The following is a 22,494-nucleotide window of genomic DNA, read 5'->3' on the forward strand; positions in this document are numbered from 1 at the left end:
ATGAAACAATTCATAGATAAAGAATTAAAGTGGAATCAAAATAAAAAAAATTAGATGCAATAAATGGAATTCACCCGTTTATATTAGTTATACTATATGCATGTATAGTAGATTTATGTTGTTGATGATGATTAGTTGTGCATGTAAAGTCCGTAGCTTCTAAGGATAAAGCCCAAATGTAGAGACCAGACCATGACAAGAACTCTAATTGGGCCTAAATTCAGTTGTCCTTCTAGAAACAAAACCCAAGCCCATACCCTATTGTGAATATAGAGGCCCATAATCTGAAATATTAGAGCAAAGGTTTCATTTCAGTATCAAAAAGCCCATTTCTGAAAAGTTGCCCATTAATCTAAAGCCCAAAACCAGTAAAAGCCCAGTTTTAGAATCAGGTATTTTTCTCTAAAGAAATTTCATTTATATTTTTCTCCATTTTTTATTTTTATTTATAGATAAGTTTCATTTCAAAAATATTATAAGTTAATTTTATAATAACATGATCAACATATCTTAAATTTAAAAATTAATATATCAATTCATATTTAAAAATATCTTAAAAACGTTTTTAGAATAAAAAAAATGAAATACAACATGCAGATAAAATTAAATAGGGTATTGGAAGAATTTATTTATTATTATTAAAAAAAAAAAGGTGCAATTCCGAGTGCAGAGGTCCCCTTGAAAAGCTAGCGTCACTCTTGTTCTCTTTAGGGCTCTTTTGAAACACACGGAGCTTAAACTTAGATACGCTCATAGGTTTGTCCGTACTGAAAACCTATAGACGAGAAATATTGAACCAGAAAAAGGAGAGAAAAACCTTTAAAAGCTTAAACAAGAGCAGCCATGGAAATGTCGAACGAACTCGATAGGCTGCTCTTTTTCGAGCAAGCTCGTAAAATATCCGAAGCTACTTACGCTGCCAATCCTCTCGACGCCGATGTTCGCTTTTTGCCCTTTTCCTTCGATCTATTTTTCTCTATTTTTTAATTAAAAAATGATTTTTTGCTAACTTTTTTTTTTATTATTGTTTGTTGACAGAACTTGACCAGATGGGCCGGAGCTTTGCTGGAGTTGTCTCAGTTTCAAAGCGTTCCAGATTCCCAGAAAATGATTAAAGGTTTCCAACTATATGTTTTGTAATTTTTCAATTAGTTTTTGGTTACAGCAATTTTCTTTTATTGATAAATAGAAGAATTAATATGTGGCATTATTTTTGGCTATTGAAACTTTATTGTGATTATAAAAATGATTAATTTAGGTTATATATTGAATTATTATTATTTTAAATAGATGCTATTTCGAAGCTAGAGGAGGCTTTGTCAATTAACCCTAAAAAACATGATGCTCTATGGTGTTTGGGAAATGCTCAGACTTCTTTTGCATTTCTTACTAACAAGGAGGACGAGGCGAGGCCTTATTTCGAAAAGGCTGCTCAATATTTCCAGCAAGCTGTTGATGAGGTAATATAAGTTTGTTTGTTAAAACATTGGTTGCAACAGTTTTGGATGTATCTTTATGTACATGGTTGAATTCTTTTTTTTTTTGTTGACATCTAGCTTTGTTATGTGTATTTGTAGGACCCGAGCAATGAAGTTTACCTCAAATCTTTAGAAATTTCTGCTAAGGTACTTCTCAATCTTTACTTAGATTGATTTGTTCTTTGGTAATACTTATGTTTCATGTGATTTATACCTTTGAATAGCTTGGTACAACGAATTGTGTTTATTAATGAAAATTTGGGTGGACCTCGTTTGACTTTGATGGGAGGATCTTGATTCTATTTTCATGACTATTAGATGAATGCCAGTGGATTATTTTTGAGATGTTAAATGTGGATTATTTTGTGAACATTGCTGAAGATTGTTTTGGACTTCATATTTACCTTACTGGGAGTTTTATGTAGCTGTTATTAACTTGCACAATTGAGGTTTGTGGAGGTCTCATGAAGTAATTGATATTAAGTGTTACCATTTACTATGCAAGTGAGAATAACCTTTCCCCCTTGAGACACAATGCTGTGAAATTGAGATGAATATGGCTGTAGCTCACATTTGTCGTTCCATAGTAGAGTAATGGCGATCTGGATTCTGTTAGTTGTAGCTGCTACAAGCTGCTAAACTCCAGAATCAATAAAAGTCAAGATTTGTGGTAATAGAACCATTCCAAGGGCATATATACATCTCCACCTAAGAAGACCTGAAGAATAAAAAGAAAAGGGACATATTTTCTACCTTTGCTAAACTCAATCAGTTAAAGATTTCACTCTTAAAGCTAGAGACTAGAGGGAGGTGTTGAGTTCAAACTGGCCCATATATTTTTTTTTTGAAAGGTCCCATATGTCTTTTTTTAATCGTGATTATCCTTATATGTGGTTCATGTGAATATATCTAGTTGTTTCTATATTAAAAACATCCTTTCTCTTTTCTCAGGCTCCAGAATTACACCAGGAAATTATTAAGCATGGTTTAGGTCAACAAACACTTGGGGCTGGACCTTCTTCTTCTACTTCTTCCAGTTCAACAAAGGTAATGGTCTAAATTTCTTCCTTTCGTGTTCCTCATCGTCCCATCTGCACTCCCCCTCCTCCTTCCTTTTCCCCTATTATCTCTGTTTGGCTACTGTTGCCATGTGCTGCCTAATTGATCAAAGATTTTTCACTATTTGTATAGTCATTATAAAGGATAATAGTCACTTAGTTGTTCTCTTGTCTTTATTTTTAGTTGATCTACATTTAACTTTGTTTATAGCTTTAGCGAAACAACATCAAATGTTTGATGGGTCACAGACATTATGGTTAATTTAAAGCACGTTGCATTTGCACCATTCCATACATAAAATGCATCATGTGAAAGTGCATACCCAAACCATGTGCATACATATTATGGTTATTTAGGGGACATTGCATTTACAGTTCCATTTCATGCATCAGGTGGACGTGCATATGCAACTCTCTTAGATAGGGATCCAGCTTATGGATTTTGTGTTTTATTATGGAATTCTTGCTGTGAGAGGTGAGGTTTATTTAGCTTAGTTTTTGTGGTTCAAAACCACAAGCTTATGTTATGGTTTTTATCATTTTTAGAGATCTGAGTGTCGGGAAGTTTGTAGGAGTGATTATTTTCATCATTTGAGTTTGACTACTTATAAAGGAGAACTTGGGCACAGTGGTATCCATAGGTTTAGAGTAGGTCAGACGAAAGAGAAAAGTGACATGGAGATAATGTGTGATACCAAGTCATAGGAGAAATTTTGAGCAATTGCCAGAGGACCAATCTTGCTTTATGTTAACTACTAATTGGATAGTTAGAAAACTACACTACATGTCTCTAAAATGAGCGTGACTGAAATGAGAAAAGCTGCAGCAGCAGAGGACAAATCAAGAGATGGCTTTAGATGATTGAACAATGTATAATGATAGATCTAGAATGCAGTTGTGCATCAGAGTCATTTGGTTTTTATTGAAGGAATGAAGTGGTAAAAGCATGCTGCATGTAAAAGATGACACATACTTAAGTATTAAGAAAGGAATTGGCATCATAATAAACATAGGTTGAGTGGGATGGAGGTAAAGCACTCATGTAGCTCACTTATATGGGGATAGTGATCTTTGCCCCTGAATTTCTCCATTTCCTGATAAAATGCTTTAGTCATGATGAATAAGGTAGTCATTGGACTGGGAATGAATTATCCTGGTTTATTGTTCAGTCCTGTCTTCAATTGTAAGTGTGACTGTTAAAACCATGTCAAGATTGGCTGCTTCATTTGAAGTGCTTACTCGTGCACTGTGTCCTTAGAAGGACATGCTAAGTTTGATGACTTTGTAAGTGTTTGAATTAGGCCTTCTCTTATAAAATTCTGTTCACCTTGTTGCAGACTGCTACAAAGAATAAGAAAAGTAGTGATCTCAAATACGACATATTTGGATGGATAATCCTTGCTGTTGGCATTGTTGCATGGGTTGGGTTTGCGAAATCTCAAATGCCACCTTCCCCACCACCACCACCACCGCGATAAAGCAATGGATGCATGCCTTGAGGGGATTCAAACAGCCTTGAGGCTTCTGGGTTGAGACATTGGGAGAAAAATTGAGAATCGTATGTTTTGTTAGTTATTTTTTTTGACCTTAGTGCTTCCATTTCAATGAACCAATGATCAAATAAGTTTAAAAAAAAAGTCATTTCTGTATGAAACTATGATTTTTCTCCAGAGATAAGAAATGTCATGTCAACGTTGTGCACTTTTGGGCCACAGCTTCAATTCTAATTATAGCCATTTAAAATAAAATTGGTTTATTTGGAGAGGTTTCTTGTTCATGTGGTGTATGATGTAATGAGCATGAAATGGTAAAGGAAAAATGCACAGAAGTTGTTGTGTCATCACATTATGGTGACGTTTGGTACATTACAATGTAATGTGATTACAGGTAATGTATTTGCAAGTAATGTGATTGCAAGCAATGTGATTACAGGAAAAATAACATTACAGTGTTTGGTATGTAAGTAAAATAATGATTAAAATGTAGGTAAGATAACATTGCAATGTTTGGTTTACAAGTACTTTAGTGGGAATGTAATGTTAATTGTCAAAATTACCTTTAATTATTAAAATATAAGTTTAATATATTTATATTTTTTAGTATTAATTTTTATATAATATCATTTCTTAAATATATTTTTAATATCATATATTTTATTTTTATTTATTATTATAATATTTTATATTTTATTTTTAATATATTTATATTTTTATTATTAATTTTATATAATATCATTTCTTAAATATATTTTTAATGTCATATATTTATTTTTATTTATTAGTATATATATTTATTTTTATTTTAATATATTTATATTTTATTATTAATTTTTATATAATATCATATTTTAAATATATTTTTAATATCAATATTTTATTTTTATTTATTATTATAATTTTATATATTTTATTTTTAATATATTTATATTTTTATTATTAATTTTTATATAATATCATTTCTTAAATATATTTTTAATGTCATATATTTTATTTTATTTATATTATAATATTTTATATTTTATTTTTAATATATTTATATTTATATTATTAATTTTTATATAATATCATATTTTAAATATATTTTTAATGTCATATATTTTTTTTTATTTATTATTATAAGTTTATATATTTTATTTTTATTTTTTTAATATTTTTTATATTATATATTTTATTTTAATTTGTTTTACCTATATTATATAAATGTTAATTTTTTATATTTTATTTTTATTTTAATTTTTATTCTTATATTATATATTTTATTTAATATTTTTATTTTATTATAAAAAATATTATAAAATATTTTTAATAAGGTAATAAAATTGAAGGGTAAAATTATTTTTAAGAACATTGCAGAATGCAATGTAATGTGATTGTATTGATTTTGGATTACAATCACATTACATCTATTGGTTGTAATGTGATTGCATTGCAATCTTACATTGCAGTAATCTGTTACAAAACAAACGCTGCAATGTAATTTAATAAGTCACATTGCAGGTAATGTGCTTTACATTACACTATACCAAATGGACCCTATATGCGATATGAATAGAAAATGTTGGCATTGAATTTCATTAAAAATTATTAAAATTTAAAGATATTTGGATATAATGAAAGAATAAGATTTTTTTTAGATATAAATAAAAAAATAAGGATTTCTTTGAAGATGGTAAAAGTTTAAGCACTCAATTACATAATAAATATCAATAAAACAGTGTAAATGAAAAACATTTACGATTTGTCCGCGGTCAGATGGGCTCAAATTGGACCAAATGTTTGGGCCTGAATGCCTACCAAGTCCCAGGAAAGAAATAATATTAGAAAAGCATTTATGGGCTGATCCGGGCCTAACTCAAGTAACAAGTTGCGCTTCCATAAGCCCGTATTGGACCAAATATTTGGGCCTGATTTAACAAAGCTCAGGTCTATTGCAAAAAATGACGAGAGGCCCACTTATGAGGCCCATGTACTATAAAGTAGAGAGATTAAAATAATAAATAAAAAGATGGAAATTTCTTCCTTCTTCCTAGCTTCTCTTTGGGTATCTCTAAAATGTAACCGCTGCTGCTCTGTCTTAACTGCTTTTCAAAAGCTCTTCCGAGTTCCAGATAAAACGAATAGAATTCGAGCTTCCTAAAAATGGCGGGAACGAAACTGTACGGTAGCGAATCCACTCAGTCGCTCTCCTTTTGGCACTCCTTCGCAACCGCACCGCCGCCTGTGGCGCCGTACTCCAGCCGTGTCGGTTTCAACTCGGTTAAGCTCAGTCGGCTTCGCGTCTTAGCTATGGCCGTTAAAAGGAGTCCGAAGCGTCTCAAATACTCTGCTCCTCGCTTCGCCAAGGTCTAATTTGAATTTCTTCTCAATTGAATAATAATACTAGTAATATCTGAAATTTAAGTGAAAAAAAAATTGAAATTGACAGGAGGATGAGCTGGTTTATGTGGAAGCTGATCCGTCAGGAACAGATAGTTGGAAGCTTGAACCTGTAATTGAACTTTTAAAACAAGGAGCTGTTGGTGTTATTCCTACTGATACCGTGTAAGAACTGAAAAGCTCTCTCCTTACTTTCTTTTATTACTTTTTGGTTTTTGTTTCTAAAAACAAAGGCCGTGTTTGGATGTAAAATGTAATTAAAAGTTCAAATACAAGTTGTCTCTTTTAATAGGAAAAAGACGCATCATTTTGCTTTTATCAGCTTGTGTTACAGTTTAGTATTTTAGTATGATTTTTTTTTCTTTTGTTTTTTACTTGAAGCAAAATGTGAGTACTAAAGTAAGGTCCAAACGAGGCCTTACGACTTCTTTTGAATTTCTTAAATCAAAGTTTATGTTTTGGTGACTGTGAATGTTTTCTTTGTTCATAGGTATGCGATAGTTTGTCATTTGAGAAGCCATTCAGCCATTGAACGTCTTCGTAGGTAGATAGCGGTTGTCCTTTTTGTTCTAATTTTAGAGGTCTTAAGCATTTTTCTAATTTAATGTTTAGCTGATAAAAGCTGTTGTATGTTCTCCTATTGCAGAATAAAAAATATTGAACCTTCCAAGGTAAATTTCAGTACTTTACAGACATGACACTAGCAACGAATTAAGCTCTTTTGATGAATATGCTTTGGGGTGCATGTTGTCATACCATAACAAGCGTATCAATTTTTCCATGCATCTAATTTTTGTGATCCTTCATGTCTTTTTACTGTCGATGCAGCCCCTTAGTATCTTATGCCGCTCTCTTCAAGACATTGACACTTATACGACGGGGTTCCCTTGTGGTGATGGCCAAGGTCACGCGAATATTTTTCGAGCTGTTAAACATTGCTTGCCTGGGCCTGTAAGATTACTCTTTGTTTTGCCATGATAATCGTTTGCAGAAGGAACCTTAAAAGTACCTATTAGTGGCATTATAGAGCCCGAATAGAAGCAACACATTGTTATGTGTGGACAACATGAGGGGATCTTTAGTAGGATCCACCATACTGTGGTTTCTTATGCAGAAATTCTTCTTGTTCTGCACTTAGTGTTAATGGCTTTAATGTTAATGATCTTTCTGCTTATTTTTTCGCCCCCATGTTGGACAATGGATGCAGGCATATAGATTTCCATATAGAACCTTTATGACCATATTAGGTGTTTTGGCATGGTGCATTTTCTTGGACCTGCTAATTTTTAAGCCTGTTTCCCTTGCATGTCTTTGTATCTCATAAGTGGAATGCTAATTTTATTTTTTTTGGTAAATAAGTGGAATGTTAGTATGAGCGATATGTTCCACGATGTTTGCAGAAAATGTTTTTAACTTGTACAACAAATTTCTGTGGAAACAGTATACATTCATCTTAACTGCAAGCAAAGAATTGCCTAAACAGTGTGTGAGGTATGGCACCACAAAGGAAAAATATGCTGCAAGGAAAAATGTAGGTGTACGTATGCCTGATGATGCCATATGTCAAGCAATATTAGAAAAGATGGACGCACCTTTAATATCCACAAGGTTGGTTTCAAGTGTATATTGATGCCATTAAAGCTAATGGAACTGATATTTTCATGGTGGATAATAAAGCAAACTAGATCTATAGCTTCCGCTTTTGTATCCCGTATATGCTTTATTATTTTATACTTAATGTCTGTTCCTTTATGTTAGCGTCAAGTGGCCAAAAGAAAATGAGTGGATGATAGATCCAGTTGTGATAGCTGATATATATGGACCAGAGGTATGAGTTTGTCTGGTTTAATTTATCTTTAAAGTTTGATTAAGCTATCAAGGTTATAATTTCAACTTGAGCTGTGGCAGTAACTATTACTTTCCAGATAAATTATGCTTGCAAAACAGTAATCTTTCTTGGATAACTCTTTATTGAATCACCTAGAAGAGCTATTTTACTTTATTGGATAACTCTTTATTCATTCGTTTTTTTATCTCACAATTGGGTTGTATTTTATTCCACTTTAGGGTCTTGATTTTGTTGTTGATGGTGGCATAAGAGTGGCTGATCCATCTACTGTTGTTGATATGACTGGGGCTTCTCCAAAAATTGTACGGCAAGGAAAGGTAAGTGTATACATGCGATAATTCTCTATGATTACACTGTTGCTTACATATGGTATGACTTGTATTCCTGAATCAAGACAATGTGGTGGGATGAGTTCTGTCATCTTTTTATAGCCTAAGAAATCTAACTTTTATTAAACAAATATAGTTCTTTTTTCCAACTTTGGTTCTAGTTAGCTATTGGCTAAGCTTTGCTTGTTATCTTAGATTTGTACAAGTAACCTTGTAATAAGTAAAGGGATGCAACACTCATTTAAGAGGAAAGAAGAAACTAATTGAGCAATATTCTCAACAAATCCGATTTGTTATATGAATGATGCTCAGGGACCCAAACTACACTGGATGGTCACAGAAGAAGATGATGGACCTGCTCTCTACGCAGACGAACTCATCCCTTCAGCCACATAGGAGTCTTGCTCCTTGTAGACTTACAGGACAAGAGGACCATTGTTCATTCGGATTCAAGTTCGGATCAGTGGTTCTGCTGCTTTCTTTGTCGTCGTCGTGGTTTATTGGAGATTTTTCCACCTCCACAAAGAGATCAACTGTGTATGTTGTGTAAGGGAGGTCAAGCAGTGGTATTGTATAGGTCTTCAACTTTCTCACTAACCATTTTGTATTAAACACCCTGTCCAGGAAAACCTGGTTTAAGGCTTGCATTCTCATTGCAAAGCCCAAAGGTGTTAATTAAATTTTATGATTATTATTGTCCAAAAATAAAAGGTAAAAATAACTATCCATTCAATGATTTTTTCTTTTGAAAAATAAACAAAATATTCTTATTATTGCAAAATGGAAGAAATTTGTTATGGCTAATTTAAATTGGAACTAGTATTTTCCTCGCGGAAGGATCGAATTTTTTATTTAAATAATTTTGAATTTATAAAAATATTTATAGTATTTTCATATTTTAATAGACAGTATATCAATATAGTTATATTTCATAAATAATGATAATTCTAAAAATAACCACCAGTAACCTAAACACTTTTTGACTATGTTATAGATGAAGTCATTAGGTGAAATAGTCAAGAATTTTGTCATTCTTTTCGAAATTATTTTCACTTATTCTTACAATGAAATAACTTTGTTACTCATTTTAAGTTACTTTTAATCGAATTGTAAGATAATTTTATTAATATTAAAAAAAAATAAAATATTAATAATCAAAATCAAATAACTACATTTACTTTAAAAAAAACAAAGTGAAAAATAATCCCTCACAAAATGTATATTCTCTTTTTTCTTTCTTTTGAATTGAATGGGGACTTGCACTGTTGAATGTCTAAATCGAAAATAGTAGGCAGTATTAATCAAATGGAATTTCCAATTTGAGGTCTGATCCACTGATAAAGAAGACACATAATGTGCTTGGGAAATGGGAGCAAAACTAGTTCTTTTGCATGCATGATACTGACCACTGAGTGCCACAACATTTATGTGTCAATGAGAGCAAATGTTGCAGGCAGTAATGGGGTCAACATTAACTTCTTTTATTTTCAAAAGGGCAAGAAATAAAATGCAACAAAAATACCAATTGCATTAAATTAAAGATACACCAAGGCCAATGGTAGCTATGGAGGAATGTGAACTTCTTTCTATCAGCAGTTAATGAGATTAACTACTATCGTTGGTGGTAGTTGACCACAACTTTTTTTCACTTCTTCAAACTTAAATGAGCATCAGGTGAAAGCTGTCCACAACTCTCAATGTTTGCTAAGCTCTCAACAACTCAAAACCTCTCTTCCTATCTTTCTCCTCTGGTTTTGTCGGTTGAATATGAAGTAGATGGCAATTCCTGAAATGGGGTTGTTCAGGTTTCTTAAACTTAGTGTTTGTGTTGCCGTGATGGTGGCGGGTGCACTGAACTTTGCTGACTCAGCTGTTTACATTCATTTTGATCAAACTCCCCCAGCATGGTCAAGGTCCTCCACTTCTAGTTTTCGGTACTCGGTTGAAAGGCCTGATGGTTCTAATGCTTGCAGGAATAATAGTTGTTCTATTTACTGTGAGGTATCACTCCTCCTGATCACTTCTCCCCCATTGTGCTTGATCTCAGTCAAGTAAAGATAGCTGAATCTTGAGATCCTCCAATTTGTGTATTTAAGACCATAGCTAGCTTATGGAATATAAAATGTTAAATCCTTCAGTTTTGGAACATTGCACAAGTACTGAAAAGGCTAAACCAAAAGATAATTTTGACATATATATTCTGGCAGTTCAGAGTTACTATATAGAAACAACTTAAAAGAGGTCTGTTGCTGCTTACCTAACATCGTTGATGGTTTCTGCAGAGTTAAAATCCTTCTCCAGAGGTCAATGTAGACCTTGAATTTACCAACTACTTTAGCTTAAGAGGGTCTATTCATTGTGAAATTACAAAGATATTTAACTTTGTTCTTGATGAGCAGTTGGACGGCCAGCGATTGAGACCATGTCATGCTGGTACCATAGTACTGAGAAACTTAACTGCAAATCATGAGCATAACTTCCTTCTCAACGTCACAACCCGAAATGGAGAGAAAAACTCTTCAGCTTATTCATGGTTTATCGGTAAGAAAATATCCACTTTACATATATCTTCTTACTGAGGAGTTGCACTCTTCTTGCTGATGACTAGCCATTGCTTTATCTACAGAAGAGCACCTTTTTTACTGTCACCAAGAAATTAAGCAGATATTAGTTTTTCTGATAATGCAGTGATCTTTCATAAAGATGAAAGTTTATATCTTTCATATTTTACTTATGGTTTATACTCTTGTCTATAGGAATCTAAAGTTTGTGTCTGTGTTTTTCTTTTTATTATTTAAGATAAAATCCCACCAACAGCAATTATTTCAAGTGAACAGAATTACACAAGTGCGGAAAAAATTACAATTGACATTACATTCAGTGAAGCTTGCACTGGACATGGTGGCTTCAAGTGTGTGAACTCATCAAACTGTGATGTAAGTAGGGTGCTCTTGCTCAGAGCTTGCTTGTTGAATGTGAGATGAGGTTCATAAGGCTACCTTCTTCCTAAGGGGCATCAGTCAATTATATAGAACCTTCATGCTTGAATATGAGAACAATTCATTTTGTAGGTTACTGTTGACGGTCCAGCTCATGTCCAAGCATCCTCGTTAAGCATCATTAAACCCAACATCAAATACAGTCTCCTACTAGTTCTATCCATGAAACACAGATATGGGCGTGTAGTGGTTAGAATGGCAGATGATTTTTGCAAGGATCGGGCTGGAAACAATTTCACCAGGAGCAATGCTTCCACTGCAATTATTCACTTTGGTGAGACATCAGTCAACAACTTGTGCATTGATGTTGCTGGACAAATCTCATTTTTGAACCTTTTAATTGTTCTTATCTGCATAACTTGTCATAGATAGACGACCGGTGCTGGTTGATCTTTCGTCATCTGTTCCATCAAATGAGTTGGCAATCAATGGGGTTCCCAGGACTGTTTTTGCAACTAACAGAATGAAGAATTTGGAGGTGTACTTGGATTTCAGCATTCCAGTCGTTAATTCAACAGAGCAGATCCTAACTGCGTTATATGTGAATTCTGGTAGTCTGATACCTATTCACGAGAGAACTCATGGAAATCGCCGATTTGTTTTTTGTGTAAGCAGCCAACATCATTAAATTTCTTGGACTTACATCCCTATGAAGACAATTTTACATATTAACACTTTTTTTTTAGCTCAAGAATATTGCATCAGATACTGAAATCATCACAGTCAAACTACAAGCTGGCTTATTGATTGGCAGAACAAGCACTCCTGTCTCACCTGTTGCAGCACTTACATTCCTCTATGGTATGTTTTTTCCACAGTTTGGCGTCCAGAAAGAGTTAGTGCAATCTTCTTTTTTTGGCCTACAGCATCTTTGTTGAGCTAATTGATGAATTTTCCTCAAAGATTGCACCAAGCCTGGAGTAGGCCTAAGTACCAGTTCACAAAATGTCACGAAGGAGTCCAATATCAATGCAATTGTTGAGTTCACAAAGCCAGTTTTTGGTTTTGAAGCCTCCATGGTAGAAGTGAATGGAGGGAGACTCATAAGGCAGGTGCATATGGAGATCCAAACTTTCAATCTCTGATGCTCAAGAAGCAGTCATGTCATTCTGTGATGCATCTAACGACATTGTTGTTCATGTAGGTTTAAAGAACTTTCAAGAGCTCTTTACTCGTTGACTGTTCTGGCAGCAAGTAATAGTAAGGTGTCAATTACCATTCCTGAAGCGAAAGTCAATGATATTTCAGGAAATTTGAATCTGGCATCTAATAAACTTGAAATGTTTCACTGTAAGAATAATTACTTTTCAGTTTTCAGTATCCTTTTTTCCTTTTTAACTATCATGCTTTCTCATAGTCCATGTATCACTGAGATTTTAATTTTCAGAATAGGCAAATCCACAGGGTAATATGTGGACATTTTTCCTGAAAGAAGAATAGTTTATTCTGTATGGCATGACTACTATTTCTCAAGTTCTGGTTTTTATTTTTACACAGATTCAACACCTGCAATATCAACAGCACTGCACTCGTTTGTGACTTCGGGAGTCTTAGCAACAACACTAGCTGCTGCTATTCTTTCACTTTCCTCCACAAATCTTGGAGCAATAACTAAACTTAACTCTGCAAGTAATAATTTTGTAGCTTCTGATCCATCAATGAATCTACATGTAAGCAATTTTCAATAGCTTGATAATGTCAACATGCTAGCAAGTTTCCCTATATTCAAATTTGTACCAGAACATTATACATTTTGTGCCATCATTAAAGCTCAGAGTAAAGATTTGGAAAAATTTACATTACAGGGAATGATAGGACACCTGCAAGTGTTTGTCCTTTCAGACTGGCTATTGTCTGATCAACCCATTGAATATTCTGAGACAACAAAAGGCCTTAGGTGGCTCATACCTCGACAGAAACTTCCGTGGAAAAGGTATGGCTATTCAATTTGGCCTAACAATGTTTATTTGGATCAAGGGAGGTTCGTGAAGAGATCCAGTAGCTGGTTTAGCGGATACCTTTCTCATGAGAGAGCTTACCATGACATTGGCTTAGATAACTCATCTTACTTGCAACAAAAGTTACTATTTCCAACTGAAATTGACTCAAAGTTCAGTTGGCTCTATGGAAGGCAAAACATAAGCAAAGAAGACTCTCCTTTTGGGCTACCTCTTAATTCAAATGAATACTTCACCTTTTTCTTGGTTGGTATATTCCTTATGGTGTTAATATTATGTTTTTAAATGAGAACCTCTAAATTTCTCTTCACTGTTATGCAGAGGGGAGAGCCATTATCTGCTAGCAATGTTGTCAAGAAATTGGAGAATTACAAAGGGTAGATACAAAATTTAACTTCTAATTTAGTGGCGTAAGATAAGTAATTTTAAAAACAAGTTTTCAGTTTATTTTTTGTTGCAATTAGAAAAGTACTGAAGTAGATTTTTTAACAGTTGGCAGGACATGGCAATGAACTTGTTCTGGCTGAGCATAGGAGTGGGTGGCCTGCTAATAGTTCATTTTGCACTGTTAGTTTTCTTAAGATGGAGGATAGGGACAGCAGCTCAAGGGATACTTTCAGTTCCGAGGTTTGAACTCCTCCTTTTAATTCTCATGCTACCGTGTATCTCCCAGTCTTCTGCATTTCTAATAAGAGGTGAGAAATTATAGCTATGACTTCTGGTTTCAATAGATTATCTTGATGTTTCCATGAACTAAGGATATATATGATCGATAGGTGGTACAATCAAGGGGATCATCACTGGAGCTTTGTTGCTAGCCATCCCTGCAGCATTTATTTTATCTGTATGCCTTTTCCTCACAATTGCAGTCTTCACTGGCAGCCTTGCTCAGTACAAAGAAATCAGACATGCCACTGCAGAGGAAAAATGGCATAAAAAACTGTGGTTCTTCTTAGTGGGGAGGCCTGCTTCTGGAAAATGGTTTTATATGGATGGACTGCCTTCATCATTCCTCTCTCACTTTGGCATTCTATTCGAGGATCAGAAGGGTCCTCCTTTGTTTGTCTTTGTTGACCAGAATGACTCAAACACTATGCCTAGGTGGGTTGGAAGTGGCCAAAATGGAATCGGAAGATTGAGGGCTGTCAGCTCAGATGACACCCATGAAGAAATGAAAATTTCCTTGCCTAAGAGGTTCTTAGGTTGTGCTAGATCTTCCTATATTATTGTTGACCTTTTAAGAAGAGTCTGCTTGGGAGTAATCTCTGGATCCTACTCATCACACAGATCAAGCCAAAGCGTTTGTGCATTGACGATCACACTGGTGCAGTTCTTATGTTTATTTACTCTCAAACCACACATCAGAAGGGGAGTTTACATAGTGGAAAGCATTTCTCTGTTGAGTGAGGCAGGCGTCTTTGGTCTGTCCATCAGTATGAATAAATCAAATTCAATCAGAGAAAAAACTTTGGGACTTCTAATGCTGGCTCTCCTTTTCCTTTCCTTTGTTTCTCAACTTGTAAATGAGTGGTATGCACTGATAAAATGCCTTCTAAATATCTCTCAGCCACATAAGAATTCTTTTAAACTCGGGTTGAAGTTTGCTGCTAAGGGTCTTCTCTTGCCTTTCCTCCCAAGGAAGCATTGGTCAAGAGTCATTCCTGGTTCCTCACAAGCAAAATCAGTCTTAGTTCCGGCCCTTCCTCAAAGTAGGGAAACTGAAATTGTAAGAAGAGATCACAGGGAACCTCATGGCGGCCAATTTGGTTCCATGACTGCAACAGTAGTCCCTCTTCTTAGTCCTGATTCACCAATTATTAAAGCAACAGGCACAGCTGCAGAGACAACTCTTACCGTGCAGAAACCAGGGGAAAGTAAAAGGGGAAAGGGACTTAAATTTGATCCGAGGAATGATCTGAAGAAACTAAGAGAGTTGGCAAGGGCCAGTTTCTCTGGGAATTCAAAGGATGAGGAAACTAACACCAGCTATAGATACAGGTTACAATCTTTCTCTCCTGAAACTGTCTCCAATGATCCTCAAACCTCCACTTCTAAAATTACAAAGTGAATAACTGATGTATAGACTAATATGGCTGCAGAATAAACAAATGGATGTCCAACTTTGTCCTGTGGCAAAGATCTTTCTGTTCTTATAGAATTGTATCTGGATTTAGATATGCTTAATTTATAATCTACTAACCTTGTATTTACACATATCAGCTAGCAAAGAGCATCTTATATCAATGTTGATCAAGTTTCAGAAAACCTAGTACAATATTTCTGAATTATTGCCTCAATTCAGCATTCAGTTTCCTTGAATGTCAACAGAAATTTATTTGATTTAAACTCAAAATTCTGTCCCATCCATGTTGCTAATACAACTAACTGCTAGTATGAGCTACAAACAAGAATTGAAGAAGTCAAATGCTCTAGAGCAAATAGTTAAAAGTTGGACGGATGCGTTGGCTGCATACAACGGCGATCAATCTGCTGCAGAAGACATATTAAAGAAGAACATGTTGCAGGTCTTGTATCCTAGCTTTTGGCAAGTGGAGAGATTTTTTGAGCTCTCCGTTTGTTGTTTTACTGTAGGGTGTTGCTTTTGATTTTGGCTCAATGTTTTTAGTTTTGATGAATCTCTTGGATTCTTTGTTGTGTTTCTGTTGGAACTAGGATGATCTTTTTGTATAGGTGCTTTCTTTGTTCATGGTGATGTGTTGCCAATTGCTTTTTGGGCAGAGTCTCACAGGTTATGATTGTATAAACTTCACCCATCTAAGGCAACTATTATTCCACCAAGAGTCCTTCGTCAATAAGGACTTAAGACTTGAAGTGGCAGGTTGATGGCTGGCTTTAATAATATATCACCTTAAAAAAAACAGTTGGATGGATAAGAATGTTAGATGAAATGGAAGAAAAGCCACAGTGATGAAACCACAGATGCCAACATACTAAAAATCAGAAGTTTTCCTTATGGCCCTCCATACTCATCAAAATTTGGCAGATTCTGCCCGTAATCCCTAAGTTCTGATAAAGATTCTTCTTCTAATTCTTGCCTTTTTGGTGGCATTATCAACTGAGTAAGGCCATGTACGATGAGGCAATGGCTATTATACATTTCCGGGAAGATCACTGGAACATCATTAAGGAAAACGATATCTCCTGATTTGGTCACATTGATCATGAACCCTTTTGCGAAAAGTAGACCAAACTGTTCCATCATTGAGCCCAGACAAATCTTTCCATGGAAGCAACCTGGGAACTACATGTCTCCGGAATATACCCGCTAAAAGATCTTATGCCCGCTTCTATTGCTTCATCAACTGATGCAAAGATTGTCAATCTTGTCCGAGGACTGAACCCTCCTAATTGGATACCAAGAAACGTGGCCATGTTTGTATAACCCCTGGACATCAACAAATCCGAAGCCTGATCGTAAAGATCAACATCAAAACTTGCCTCTTTGTAAAATGAATCAGCATCATGCTCCACAGGAAAACAAGGAAGGATCTCAAAAGATGGATCAAAGAAATCATCTGTTCCCTATATTATCAGCGCCCCATCATCGAATATGACTGATTTTGGGATCAAGACATTATTAATGGAAATCATGGCACCAAAACTCTTAACAGTACTGACGATCAAAGAATAATTCGACGACAATTTAGGTATTCTTGCACCGGAAGGAAGGATCTTGAGGGTTTCAGCGGAGAGTCCTGTTGAGGAGATATGATACTGAAGTTGGACAAGAGAAGACTGGCCTGACTGAGCGAAAGCAGATTCCGAAGGAGCAAAAATGGTTGCTGTTGACGATTCAAGATTGAGAATACCAGATGCGAGGTGACGAGTTGGCCCCATGGAGAGATACCCAGAGTCTGACAACGGGAAGAGGATGAGAGTCAAGAATTCTTTAACGTCATGAGAGAGCGTATGTGCTTTAAAGGGTTCTTTAGGGATGGTAATGGCTACTCCATTATAATTGGGTATTTAGCCTGGTTATATAAGATTAGGTGTCCTTTAATCCTTTTGAGTAGGGTTTAGGAATTCGATTATATTTTTGTTATTTTATGTAATTAAAAATAAATTTATATTATTAATTTAAAAAATTATAATTATTAATTAATTTGTTATATCTTTTAATATATATTTTATATATTATGTTAATTTATAAAAAATATAATTATTATTATATATACTTTTAGTATAATATATTTGCACATGACCATTTGTCTTATTGATTAGTTTGGGTTCAGATCATTTTTTTTTGTATTTGTTTTTAATTATTTAAGTTGATATTTGATATATTTATTTTTGATTATTTAAATTTTATCATTTGTGTGTTTTTATAAATTTAATTATTAATGAATTATATGAAATATGAATGAAAAATATTATTTTATACGAATACAGGTACAAATTTAGATTCGGATAATTAATACCTATCAAGAGCATATTAATAATTTTTTTACATAATCGAGTTTTTAAACAAGTTTAAATATGCATTAAGGTTTACGTAATAAATTTTAAAAATATTCGAGTAATTATAAAATTCAGATATCCATTTATTAAGCAATTTTAAGTTCAAATAACTCAAAATTAGTAATTACCTTTCCCATCTCTACGTTCTCTTCTTGTTTCCCTTTTGTTGAACCTGAGAGAGAGAGAGGGGAGGCTTGTGGCATCAAATTTTAGTTATATCCGAAGAGCGGGAAAGTAAGAAGTTAGTTATATTTTGTCAGCAAACAAGCAAACCCTTCCTGACTTATTTGATTTTTCAATGTTTTAACATGTCAATTTTCTGTATTTAACAATTCAATCCCCTAGTGAGTCCGAAAAGTAATATTTGTTCACTTCAACAACTAAATTATCAAAAAGTACAGTTAGAAATTTATATGGTACAGTTAAATAAAAAAAATTTACTGTTAAAGATAAAAAAACTGTAGTTAAAAAGATTTTTAAAAACATTATTGAAAAAAGCATAATTAAAAGTCAAATTTGTTATAGTGACAGGTTTAAGAAATTAATTAGAGATACGTAAAGCATATAATTTAAATATTAGAAATTAGTATTAGGTCATTTGGTGTCGGCATTGCATGCTAAAAACCTATGCAAAACGTGCCTTTTTAAACAGACATTTCCTTTCAGTTAGTCATGTGTTTTGATTAACACAACCTTTGATGAAAATAAGCACTTGCATGGAATATTCAATCTTGTGCAACCAGTGTAACATACCTTTTCAGACTGGACATGTCCTTTCATTTAGTTATGTTCTTGAACTGAAGTAAACAGCACAACCTTAAGTTGATTGAATCAAACGTAGTTGTTTACATGAAAATAGGTGATTTTTTTTAAAGAATCACCAGTTGTGTCTGTTGTGGAAAGGTTCATCGAAACAACGCTTGTGATTTCTATTTAATCTACTACGTCAATAATCTATCACTTCGTTAGCCTTTGATTGGCTCTAGGCCTCTAGCATTTGTTCATGGCTGGTGTGGCATCAGAATGCGCGAATAATGAAGACAAGGACAGGATCAGTGCCTTACCTGACGGAATTCTCACTCACATACTCTCTTTACTTCCAACCAAAGATGCAGTTATGACTAGCCTTTTGTCCAGGAGATGGAGATCCGCTTGGACTTGTGTGACTAATGTTGAACTTGATGATTCCAAGGTGTCTAATTTCGAGATGTTTGCAGAGAGAGTTATGAGTGTACATCATGCCAGAATAAACAAGTTTACCCTACGTTGTAACGATTGGCATAGTTCACAGTTGATCTATCAGTGGATTTCTACTGCAGTTATGAGCAATGTTGCAGAACTTGACATCAGTTTACTCACATTTGAAATGATTAACTTGCCTGATTGCGTTTACACTTGTGAAAGCCTTGAAGTTCTAAAGTTATCAGGATGGTTCGCTTTGGAGGTTCCTGATAGTAAGGTGGTGTCCCTTAAGCGTCTCAAGTTTCTTTCCTTTAGTTGGCTGCAGATTAAAGATGATAGTTACATGACATTACTCTTATCTGGCTGTCCTGTCATTGAAGAAATCCACATTTACAAATCAATGTGGGAAGGTTTATCAACGTTTTCTGTTTGCTCACCGTCATTAAAACGTTTATCGGTGGACATAGAGGGGAGACAGGTTGCTCCAAAGCACTGCACTTTTGTCCTTGATGTTCCCAACCTGAAATACCTTGCACTCATAAATGATGGGATGGCTTTAAGTGAAAACAACTTTGAAGAACAAGCATCCTCAATAGTTTCAGCACGCCTTCAAGTTGGGAATTGGGTTTCACCGGTACCTGTAATTGTTAAACTTCTCAATCACATCTCTATTACTATAAATGATCTGTGGATATCATACTCTACTCTAGAGGTTTGCTCTCTATTTGTCTCTTCAACTCTTGTTCTGATACTTGAAGAATTTTCATGGATTTTTGTCTAACGAATCTATTGCTCTCTTTTACCTGTAGCCAATTGGTAGAGCCAATGATTATACGCAACTAGCTGCGTTTAATAACCTGGAGTATTTGAAGTTGGAGGTAGAATCTTTTGCAGCATCTCATTACTGGTCCGTTGTGCATCACTTACTCCAACTTTCGCGCAATTTAAAACTACTAGTCCTTACAGCAAAGGTTTGTGTCGGATTCTAATAGCTTGATGAGCTTTGTATGTAAGTGCTTGAAAGTCGAAACACAACATCTGATGGGTTTGGTTTTTCCTCTTTGTCACCATTTGTTAGGGATTTGCAAGCTTTGCTGAGTGGCATCAACCTGACGATGTTGCCGAGTGTTTGTCGTCAAATCTTGTGACCCTTAAAGTACAAGGAATTGATGGTGAGGATGGGGTGATGGAACTGATAGAGTACTACTTGAGGAATGCAATGGTGTTGAACCAGGTGTATATTTCTTCCCGTGTTTTACCAGAAGTGGGAAACGATCAAATCCAAGAGAGATTGTCAGCGTTTGCTTGGGGTTCGAGCACTTGTCAACTTACAATTTCTTGACATTGTGTTGCTGCTATTTCTTCAGCAAAGACAGATTCTGTTGGTTCAGTATCGGGTTGTTCTCTGTTTGTATGGTGTTTGAATTCCTGTTTTGAGTCTAAGGAATTGACTCTTTTATGTCTTGTTTTAGTTGGGTCTTCTCGTTTTGGTTGTGTTTTTATGAAGCATTTTGGTAACATACATATATTCTTTCCTTCAAATGAGATTTCTATCATCTTTGGCTGAGCAAAAGGGCAAAAGGAAGAAAAAAATTGACCCACAAATAATGGCATGAAATTCCAAGAGTTGATATCATGTTGCTCATTCTACCTAAAGAGTTGTAATGCAAACTACTACTTAACCAGCACATTTGGAGATGTAAACTCTCAACACAGCATTACTACTATTGATCAGCTCAAAGACACACAAGTCAGGATTTTAACTTCACATGCCACGATCTTCCTGCAACTTGAAGGATTACCATACGAGTTCCTGGCATATATCTCTTGGCAAACCCAAATGGCAAAAGCTGCATGATATGAATATCTGATTAGTATCAACATATTAAATTCACTCATTGATGGCTATGATCATAGAAGGGAAAATAATAATGAAAAATCATGCATAGATGTCCTTTTCTGAACAGCATAGATGCTGAACTTTGCATCTACATTATCAGAACATGTATAATAAAAAAAGGATAATCATACCAAACAGTGATTTTTCAAGTAACATGATCTCACAAGAACTTTGAAATTTGGATTCTTTGGTTCAAGGACACCAGGAATTCGTAGAGATGAACCTGATGTCTCACTTTGTTAAGATTGACTGCACAAAATTATTACGTAAAAGAGTTATCACTGTTTTCTAACATATCTGCAGGATTTAGGGTAGTTTAACTTTTAATTTACCTTGGGGTTTTTCAGATTTTTGAGCTGCAAGTTTGTTGTGAGGGCTGGAAAAAGCACCTGCATAAATACTAGGGTTAATGTAGTCACTAAACTATTTAAAAAGTATCCTGTCATCGCTTGGGACCATGAGAAATATTGGGCTTGGGATTTCACTTCCATATTTTTTAACAAACTGTGCTGGAATTTTCTGCTAGAAACCTTTAATTTAACACATATGGTAGAGGGTTGAATGAAAGCAGTAAGTAACTAGGCAGTTAAAATGAACATCCAGCCATTGTTTTCTAATATATGGCAGCTAAAAAGGGAATCAAACAACTTTGTGGAGTAAGGAGGTAAAATGTTGGGCAGATTATTGTTCTGTCAAAGCCTACAGACACCAATTATCAACCACAAAGCCTGTTGGAATTCCATCAAACAGGATGAAATTTCAATTGCAAATCAGGCAGATGTGCAGAATTTATAGGATCCTAATCAAAAGCTTATGATCATTATTTCTTGCATTAGCCAATCAAACCAAAGAGTTTGTTCCGTCAAAACCTACAGACACCACTTATCAACCACAAAGGCTGTTGGACTTCCATCAAACAGGATGAAATTTCCATTGCAAATCAGGCAAATATACAGAGAATTTAAAGGACCCTAATCAAAAGCTTATGATCATTACTACAGACAACTTCAAAACAAAGAGTTTCTTTGGAAAGTGAAAATAACAGTGTTAAAAGGCCAGGAACAAGAAAATAACAGATAGGAATCTTCTACATTAAGAAAAAGATATTCCTGGGATACAGCAGACTTTAAAATCACATTCAAATTTATAATGCAGAAAAGATTACTCACCAGTTTTCCATGCTCAATAGCATCCCTGGGAAGTACCTTGAAAAAATGGGGGTTTTTGGACTTAAAGTTGAGGCTGCCATGATCTCTCTGGCCAGTGTAGGAAGCCATGGCTTTAGCTTTTGCATACTACTTCTCTATTAAAGCCGAAGCTTAGATTGTTAATCTATATTTTAATTTGAGAAAAAAATTATTAATTCCTTTGCAGACCACTTCTCCAT

General features: G+C 34.6%; 5 protein-coding genes across 6 annotated transcripts; 4 read left to right on the forward strand and 1 right to left on the reverse strand.

The window, feature by feature from the left end:
• The first annotated feature begins 674 nt into the window (after positions 1 to 674).
• TOM20-3 (translocase of outer membrane 20 kDa subunit 3) lies at positions 675 to 4,237 on the forward strand. Its single transcript, XM_021443392.2, has 6 exons — positions 675 to 939; positions 1,039 to 1,117; positions 1,291 to 1,460; positions 1,578 to 1,625; positions 2,430 to 2,525; positions 3,874 to 4,237. Exons 1-6 carry the CDS (start codon positions 844 to 846, stop codon positions 4,012 to 4,014), a joined length of 630 nt encoding a protein of 209 aa, XP_021299067.1. The 5' UTR covers positions 675 to 843; the 3' UTR covers positions 4,015 to 4,237.
• Positions 4,238 to 6,052: 1,815 nt separating this feature from the next.
• On the forward strand, positions 6,053 to 9,299 carry LOC110427829 (DHBP synthase RibB-like alpha/beta domain-containing protein). Its single transcript, XM_021443445.2, has 9 exons — positions 6,053 to 6,378; positions 6,461 to 6,576; positions 6,902 to 6,955; positions 7,058 to 7,082; positions 7,240 to 7,362; positions 7,853 to 8,019; positions 8,170 to 8,239; positions 8,479 to 8,577; positions 8,902 to 9,299. Exons 1-9 carry the CDS (start codon positions 6,175 to 6,177, stop codon positions 8,983 to 8,985), a joined length of 942 nt encoding a protein of 313 aa, XP_021299120.1. The 5' UTR covers positions 6,053 to 6,174; the 3' UTR covers positions 8,986 to 9,299.
• Positions 9,300 to 10,258: 959 nt separating this feature from the next.
• On the forward strand, positions 10,259 to 17,493 carry LOC110428008 (uncharacterized). 2 transcript variants are annotated; one of them, XM_021443672.1, is made up of 14 exons: positions 10,259 to 10,590; positions 10,989 to 11,130; positions 11,389 to 11,525; positions 11,661 to 11,862; positions 11,957 to 12,195; positions 12,275 to 12,389; positions 12,492 to 12,636; positions 12,733 to 12,878; positions 13,086 to 13,258; positions 13,394 to 13,792; positions 13,868 to 13,923; positions 14,039 to 14,241; positions 14,323 to 15,544; positions 15,767 to 17,493. In XM_021443672.1, exons 1-14 carry the CDS (start codon positions 10,366 to 10,368, stop codon positions 15,768 to 15,770), a joined length of 3,408 nt encoding a protein of 1,135 aa, XP_021299347.1. In that variant the 5' UTR covers positions 10,259 to 10,365; the 3' UTR covers positions 15,771 to 17,493. The 2 variants fall into 2 exon arrangements, with proteins under 2 accessions (XP_021299347.1, XP_021299346.1); XM_021443671.1 differs by having other exon boundaries at positions 14,323 to 17,493.
• On the reverse strand, positions 16,518 to 17,404 carry LOC110428003 (putative fasciclin-like arabinogalactan protein 20). The gene is made up of 3 exons (XM_021443667.1): positions 17,186 to 17,404; positions 16,802 to 17,089; positions 16,518 to 16,757 (listed from the first exon to the last, which is right to left on the reverse strand). The coding sequence occupies exons 1-3, from the start codon at positions 17,402 to 17,404 to the stop codon at positions 16,518 to 16,520; spliced, it is 747 nt and encodes a 248-aa protein (XP_021299342.1).
• A 1,526-nt stretch (positions 17,494 to 19,019) lies between the features above and the next one.
• Positions 19,020 to 20,632, forward strand: LOC110427906 (F-box/LRR-repeat protein At3g26922-like). The gene is made up of 3 exons (XM_021443546.2): positions 19,020 to 19,919; positions 20,017 to 20,178; positions 20,286 to 20,632. The coding sequence occupies exons 1-3, from the start codon at positions 19,029 to 19,031 to the stop codon at positions 20,547 to 20,549; spliced, it is 1,317 nt and encodes a 438-aa protein (XP_021299221.1). The 5' UTR covers positions 19,020 to 19,028; the 3' UTR covers positions 20,550 to 20,632.
• Positions 20,633 to 22,494: the final 1,862 nt, after the last annotated feature.

This window comes from Theobroma umbraticum, unplaced genomic scaffold (genome assembly GCF_002168275.2).
Source record: "Theobroma umbraticum cultivar Fairchild unplaced genomic scaffold, ASM216827v3 scaffold_239.0, whole genome shotgun sequence".
NCBI lineage: Eukaryota > Viridiplantae > Streptophyta > Magnoliopsida > Malvales > Malvaceae > Theobroma > Theobroma umbraticum.

Excerpts from the sequence above, each read along its gene's own strand:
- LOC110427829 (XM_021443445.2), top strand. The coding sequence starts at position 6,175 with ATGGCGGGAACGAAACTGTACGGTAGCGAATCCACTCAGTCGCTCTCC. Across the intron at positions 7,363-7,852 it reads AACATTGCTTGCCTGGGCCT|TATACATTCATCTTAACTGC; the intron begins GTAAGATTACTC and ends CTGTGGAAACAG. Across the intron at positions 8,020-8,169 it reads GCACCTTTAATATCCACAAG|CGTCAAGTGGCCAAAAGAAA; the intron begins GTTGGTTTCAAG and ends CCTTTATGTTAG.
- TOM20-3 (XM_021443392.2), top strand. The coding sequence starts at position 844 with ATGGAAATGTCGAACGAACTCGATAGGCTGCTCTTTTTCGAGCAAGCT. Across the intron at positions 1,118-1,290 it reads TTCCCAGAAAATGATTAAAG|ATGCTATTTCGAAGCTAGAG; the intron begins GTTTCCAACTAT and ends TATTTTAAATAG. Across the intron at positions 1,626-2,429 it reads CTTTAGAAATTTCTGCTAAG|GCTCCAGAATTACACCAGGA; the intron begins GTACTTCTCAAT and ends CTCTTTTCTCAG.
- LOC110427906 (XM_021443546.2), top strand. The coding sequence starts at position 19,029 with ATGGCTGGTGTGGCATCAGAATGCGCGAATAATGAAGACAAGGACAGG. Across the intron at positions 19,920-20,016 it reads TATCATACTCTACTCTAGAG|CCAATTGGTAGAGCCAATGA; the intron begins GTTTGCTCTCTA and ends TTTTACCTGTAG. Across the intron at positions 20,179-20,285 it reads TACTAGTCCTTACAGCAAAG|GGATTTGCAAGCTTTGCTGA; the intron begins GTTTGTGTCGGA and ends ACCATTTGTTAG.
- LOC110428003 (XM_021443667.1), bottom strand. The coding sequence starts at position 17,404 with ATGGGGCCAACTCGTCACCTCGCATCTGGTATTCTCAATCTTGAATCG. Across the intron at positions 17,090-17,185 it reads CGTCGAATTATTCTTTGATC|GGAACAGATGATTTCTTTGA; the intron begins GTCAGTACTGTT and ends CTGATAATATAG. Across the intron at positions 16,758-16,801 it reads CGGAGACATGTAGTTCCCAG|TTTGGTCTACTTTTCGCAAA; the intron begins GTTGCTTCCATG and ends ATGATGGAACAG.
- LOC110428008 (XM_021443671.1), top strand. The coding sequence starts at position 10,366 with ATGGCAATTCCTGAAATGGGGTTGTTCAGGTTTCTTAAACTTAGTGTT. Across the intron at positions 10,591-10,988 it reads GTTGTTCTATTTACTGTGAG|TTGGACGGCCAGCGATTGAG; the intron begins GTATCACTCCTC and ends CTTGATGAGCAG. Across the intron at positions 13,924-14,038 it reads AAATTGGAGAATTACAAAGG|TTGGCAGGACATGGCAATGA; the intron begins GTAGATACAAAA and ends ATTTTTTAACAG.